Source organism: Pinus tabuliformis, chromosome 7 (genome assembly GCF_031772625.1).
Source record: "Pinus tabuliformis cultivar Carrire ecotype Pingquan chromosome 7, CPIR1, whole genome shotgun sequence".
NCBI classification, from domain to species: domain Eukaryota; kingdom Viridiplantae; phylum Streptophyta; class Pinopsida; order Pinales; family Pinaceae; genus Pinus; species Pinus tabuliformis.
The window spans coordinates 1,626,500,599-1,626,506,737 of NC_142293.1; the positions used below are offsets into that span (position 1 = coordinate 1,626,500,599).

The 6,139-nt window shown below is 32.2% G+C and overlaps 1 protein-coding gene across 1 annotated transcript; it reads right to left on the minus strand.

The window, feature by feature from the left end:
* Window positions 1-245: 245 nt before the first annotated feature.
* On the minus strand, window positions 246-5,477 carry LOC149254468 (pectin acetylesterase 8-like). Its single transcript, XM_089454785.1, has 12 exons — window positions 5,285-5,477; window positions 5,123-5,205; window positions 3,813-3,942; window positions 3,617-3,696; window positions 3,405-3,491; window positions 1,933-2,057; window positions 1,779-1,839; window positions 1,293-1,349; window positions 1,120-1,197; window positions 887-992; window positions 484-632; window positions 246-347 (listed from the first exon to the last, which is right to left on the minus strand). Exons 1-12 carry the CDS (start codon window positions 5,475-5,477, stop codon window positions 246-248), a joined length of 1,251 nt encoding a protein of 416 aa, XP_089310911.1.
* Window positions 5,478-6,139: the final 662 nt, after the last annotated feature.

Here is a 6,139-nt window from a genome sequence, read left to right on the forward strand (position 1 = left end):
AGAGGCAAATGTGGAAGCAATATTAATTTTATTAAATTGGAAGTCTCAACAAAATCAAGACAAAGAGTAGGGTTCAGTAGGTTCTCCTCCTACTTGAATGGCAGTATTTTATTTCTGTCTGCCTTATCTTTTGCCAAAAATGGCAAACAAATCTCAAGAATAAAAAGCTACACTCCATTGGAAGCCTCGTATTATGAGCTGTTGAATACATGGTATACACACTTTTTGTTCCTTGTATTCTGAGGTTATAGAAGGTTGTGACAAGTAGAATCACAAGGATATGGACAGTCAATGTACTTGACAACCTTTCGATCGAAAAACCAATCTCCAACTGCCTCTGCAATCGTCTGCAATGCAATGAAGAAAACATTCAAAGTTCTGCAAATTATATCTATATATATATATATATATATATGCTTCGCAGTGCACACAAACTTTAAAACTGGATAAGGTATTTTATTAACCGAGAAAACAGGCGAGTACCCGGGAATGTAATTCTGGAGAAGTGTTTGGTGAGTGCCACAAAACTTGCAAAGTGGTTTGGCAATGTGCAAAGCATGAATTGATAAACAGCCCTCCGGTCTGTTCGCTATTCACTGTTGCTAGGGCATTGATCATATTATCCCTGAATTCTGTTATTGTTAGACAGAGTTAGTAGAATACTTGAATAAAATATGTTATATCGTAATTTGGAAACTTCATGTGAAATTCCATGTTTAATCTCTCTATGTTACATTAGAGATAAATATCATAAGCAATACCAAGAATTCTCTGAAACCCTAAGCTGATCGAAATAAGTTTACCCAAATAACCTTAATAAAAAGAAATATCGGAACTACCTTAAAATTAACATATAAAAAGATGTGGGGGCGTTGTAGACATTAACCTTGCATTATATTCAATTGCCATGGAACACATTGCGTGATATTCATTCTGCAATTCTGCCATCGATTACCGGGATCTGCTCCAATAGGTGCCAATATGCTTCTCATCTGTCCAAAACACGATGCCAACCCTAGAAAGTATTAAATCAGGCTGAGTATATCAAGTTCAATATATCGTATGCTGAAAGCGAAAATTGTAAATTGTGTTAAGATGAGAGAAAGAAATAATGTCTACCTGCCATGAATCATATGCTGTGTTTAGAACAAAAAGAGGGGTTTTGATCGATTGTAAGAGGTATTGTGGGAAGAAACACTGCCATTTCATATCACTTGAGGTTAGTAATCAGCCATAGGGAAAGGATGGATAATATCTTATTTCAAAAGAGAAACTTATAGCCTTTACATTACCAGACTCGGAGGATTCATTGTTGATGTGCAAGTAGCTGGCAGATGTTTTAAAGATCCCTGCAATGCATCATCATTTCAACAATGTAAAAAACATTAGAATTAAGTTAATTGAAAAGATTAAGGACACATAATATGTAAAGTTAGGTTGAGGTATAATTGCATTTCCAATGCAATATGGGATGGATGTTGTTTTTTAATATTATAATTATAAAATAAATAAGAAATTAAGTTTTATTATTTTATTGGGTAAGTTGAAGTTATGAAAAATTATGTAAGTGATGAAAATTTTATATTCAAATTCTCCAATGGTCAAGCACTCAAATCTCTAAACTCTAAAGTATTAAGTTGTGTAAAAAAATTGTTAAACTGATATCAGTTACATTGTAAATTCCGAGAATATCCTAAAATTTAATGGTAAAAAAACCTCAAACAATTAACCTCTCCCAACAACAATCATAAAAATGCCCAGAAATGAAAGAAATATACATGAAGTGTGACGATGTCATTGAAGTAGGATCTGAACGAATGTCCTCCTGATACATCCTTCCTGCGCAATGGGCAAGGAAAGCACTGTAAGTAATTAAATTATGGGGCTTCTGAATACGTCAGAGCATGATAACGTGTGGAATAGAAGGCATACGAATCCAAAAAGAAGCCTGCATCCGTCATGCACTTGACTTGAGCACTGCTCGGTAAGAGATCACGAAAAGCATCGCAGTGAATAAATGTGGTTAAGCCGCCTGCCGAGCAGCCAGTGAGTAGCGCCTGCAACAGATAAGTTGATAATTTAGGTAACATACCGAATTATTAGGTAACATACCAAAGTAGTTCATTATTAGGTAACATACCGAATTTACAATATAGTCCCTATTCTATATTTATGAATTATAACAAAGTGATTATTCCCTTTTATTTATAGGAAAAGTTAAGATACTCTTTTGTGTTTATGGCTTTTAACAACAATCATGTGGGAAGACTTGTGTAATTTCCTAGAATATTTTGAAAATTCTCTCTCTAGCAATTAAGAGAAATGGTTCACTTCATTCTTTTTTATTATATTTTAAAAATATTTTAGAATCTAAACAAAATAATGAGTTAAAACCAATTACAATATATTGCAAATATAATAATAAGCTTAAAATAATTACAATAATATATTGTAATATAAGCTTAACATATTGAAATTACAATATAAGCTTAACATAGTTAAATTAAATTTAAATGAGGATAATAATTAGTTTTTTTAATTATGTAAAATAACCAAATTAACAAAGAAAATATTGACTTTGATATAGATAAAGAAAATATTGACTTTGATATAGATAAATAAAAGTATTATAGCAAAATATTTTAATTAACTATCTTAAATAAAATAAATTAAAAAAAAATGTAATTAATTTTAATATATGTAAAATAAGAATCTTGAAGTGTAGATGAATTGATTTTGAGTAAAATTTAATATACACAAAAGCTTAAAATCAAACCTTAAAAAAAATTAATGATAAAAACAAGTTTTTTGAAAATTAAAATTATCTCGATATAGAAACTTTACACAATTCGTAAAAAGTAAATAGATCCTCATTCAAGAGATCCAGACCTATGATCAGCCTAGGTATATCTAAATAAAAATTAGTATAGCCAAAAACTCTTCCTAGCCAAAAACTCTTCCTATTGTATGGGTGTTTTGGTTTGAAATTGATCCTCATTCAATAGATCCAGACCTAGGATCAGCCTATATATATCTAAATAAAAATTAGTATAGCCAAAAACTCTTCCTATTTGGTTTAAAATTGGTAATTATAATATTAATTAATAAAAATTCATTTTAATTTTAATTTATTTATATTTAAATATTTAAACTTAAAAAAAAAAATTCACAATATTCATGGGTGTTTTGATTTAAATTTTTTAATTGTAATATTAATTAAAAAGGAGGAAAAAATAATTTTAAGGTTCAGGAGGTTGAGGTTAAAATAACCTATAGAACAGAAATAAAAACTCATTTTAACTTTAATTTATTTATATTTATATATTTGAACTTAAAACAGCAACATAGAAATAAACATCTCATTAAAATGGATATATGTTTAAAATACAATTATGAAAGTGCACCTGTTGAGCCCGATCTAATCCCTTTGCCAGAAGATCTTGCATTACTGCTTGCCAAATCCTTTGCCCTCTAAAATGGAGTTTCGTAACCTGAAATACCGCTAATTAGTTGAAAGTAGGGAATTGTTATCTATACCAGTAGATCTGAACTCATAGTTAACTCCAGCAAACGAAATCCGTCAACTCCATGCAAAGATGTTTTCCCAGAGTAATACCGGGTCTATCTCCTCCACGTCTCCAGTGAAGGACGAACCGTCACAGTATCTAACGAAAACGCGGTTCCAGTTATAGAAATCTGTGGCACACATTTCGTTAAGTTCAGTGGCACTGTATAATCGACTATATGTATTCTTGAATTATAAGTAATTTATAATAAAAAAAAGAATGAGTATAGACTCTGCATTTAAATACCTGGATTACGTGATTGAACGTTGCTTAAGATGCCTGAAAATGCTATTGAGTTTCCCATGTACCGAGATGAACCCAAGTGCATGCGTGCACGGTTCGAGCAAGAAATTGTGTCATGACACCATCCTCCACCCTGCTCATTAGGGGAAGTTAGCTTCATTAATTTGAGTTGAAACAATAATAGATGTGATTTATCTTAATTGAACATAAACAATAATAGGGGCTAGATTTATGTTAATTGCTTTGAACTGAGAGGAGTAGGAAAAATGAGATGTATATATATTTGGATTAAAAGACCTTAAAAAACGGTGCATATGCTGTTTGTGATATCAAAGACCTCAGGAGATCTAATGAACCACAACATAAAAGTACCAAACCTGAAAATTCTGAAACCAACCATAAAAACATGATTATAATATTTTACAGAATAAGATGATTATAGTTTTTTTAGTAGAGTAAGTTAGTCTAACTTTTTTGATGGTCACTCTACCCATCATCAAGGACCAGAAAACTAAAAGATATTTGAAAAAAAATGAGTACCGAAAAATCTTTTAAATATATAAAAATACCTATTAATTTTTATTCCCTCCCCTTTCTAATTTATATGCTATTTTGACCATTAAAAAACTCCTTAACACTAGGTCAAAAACATCTTTGCTATTTTGACCATTAAAAAACTCTTTAACACTAGGTCAAACACATCTTTTAGCTTTCTGCTAGGTGGTGATGGTGGAGTGACCACAAGAAAAGTTGAACCTACCCATTCTACTACACTGTTCTCTTCCTGAAAACACTATCAACTTAGAATCAGTTAAATACAGTGAATTTTTCACTTGTACTTTAACCTCAAATATAATAGAGCTCTTGAAGGATAAATAATTCATAAAATTTATCAAGTATGTTTATTGCATCTGGATATAAATTGTGGTTATCAAAGTTTGAAGTTCAATTGGAAAGAAACTTGTCTTTGATGATGGGCGGAGAGTCTATCTGAATGTCAATAAACTAAATATAAATAACGATGAGAATTTGTATTTACATATTTATCAAATTTGTTCATATATGTTATTATTAACATCTTTATCTAGATTACAGATTCAGAAAATATCATGAAATTTGATTGACCGTAGCAAGGTCAACCCATTCACCACCATACTGTCAATTGAATTCCAAAATATTCTAGAAATCTACCATAACTCTTTTTACTTAATAAATCTGGGCATGCGTTGAAATTTATTGAGTTTATGCCCATTCGATATTAAAGTCACAATGACAAGATAAATAAATAAAGTTGACTAAGAGAAATGACTTGCCTCCATGCTAACTAGCCAACTATTCTCCCCCGATCCAAATCCTCTGTCTAAATGGTAAGCTGGTGGACTTCCGTCTGTACAAACTGCAATAAACGAAATTCATAAGGGAGCTTTCATTGAATAACGACACTAAAGTTATTTAGCAGTGATTTCTAAAGTTACCAGCTCCTTTGCCAACTGCATCCTTCAGCAAAGTAATGTCTACAATACGTATTGGACTGTGCGATTCCAGCTCTGACATTTCCTCTGTTGCCTTGGATCCCAAGATATCATGAAGTGTATTGGCATCTATTATTCTCAATGCCATTGTTATGGCAATCACTACAAGCAAAAATGCAGAGCTTATGGATGCCATGATAATGGCAGGGTCACTCCCTCTGCTAAACATATCCTATAATAATTCCAAGTGCCAAAGAGAAGGTAAAGGTAACCCTAGGACACCCAACTCGAGAAGGTAAAGGTAACCCTAGGATGCCCAACTCGTTCCCAAGAAAGGAAGATGGTAGTTTCCCCTATGGAGCTAAAAAGCCGAATTTCCCTATAGAAACCAGTGAGTACCAAACAGTGCTGAACTTGGCCCAACAAAGAAAAAACACTACCTCCCAAACTGTCCATGGAGGTTTCAAAATTTAAACTCACTTATTCATCACATGTGCTTTTCATCTTGGATACGTAAAGGCGAACTCCCCCTTTTTTTTTGGCAGTTTCTCTTCCAACCAACCTATCTATGTGTTAACAAACAGCTTTTCAGAGTGTTAAAAATATAGTCAAATACTTGGTAGGTTTTGCATGGAAATTAATGTTTTTAACGATTAACACCTAACAATACTACAGGAAGTATCGGAACAAAGCGAGATATTCAGAGGAAAGAATAATAAACCAATAGGAACAAAACAAGATCCAGAAGATAACAAATCAAAATCATTCTCTGACATTTCCTTTGTTTCCACGGATCCCCAACTAATTAAAAGTCCCAAAGAGAAGGGAAAGATAAGCCTCGGATCCTAACTCAGCCCG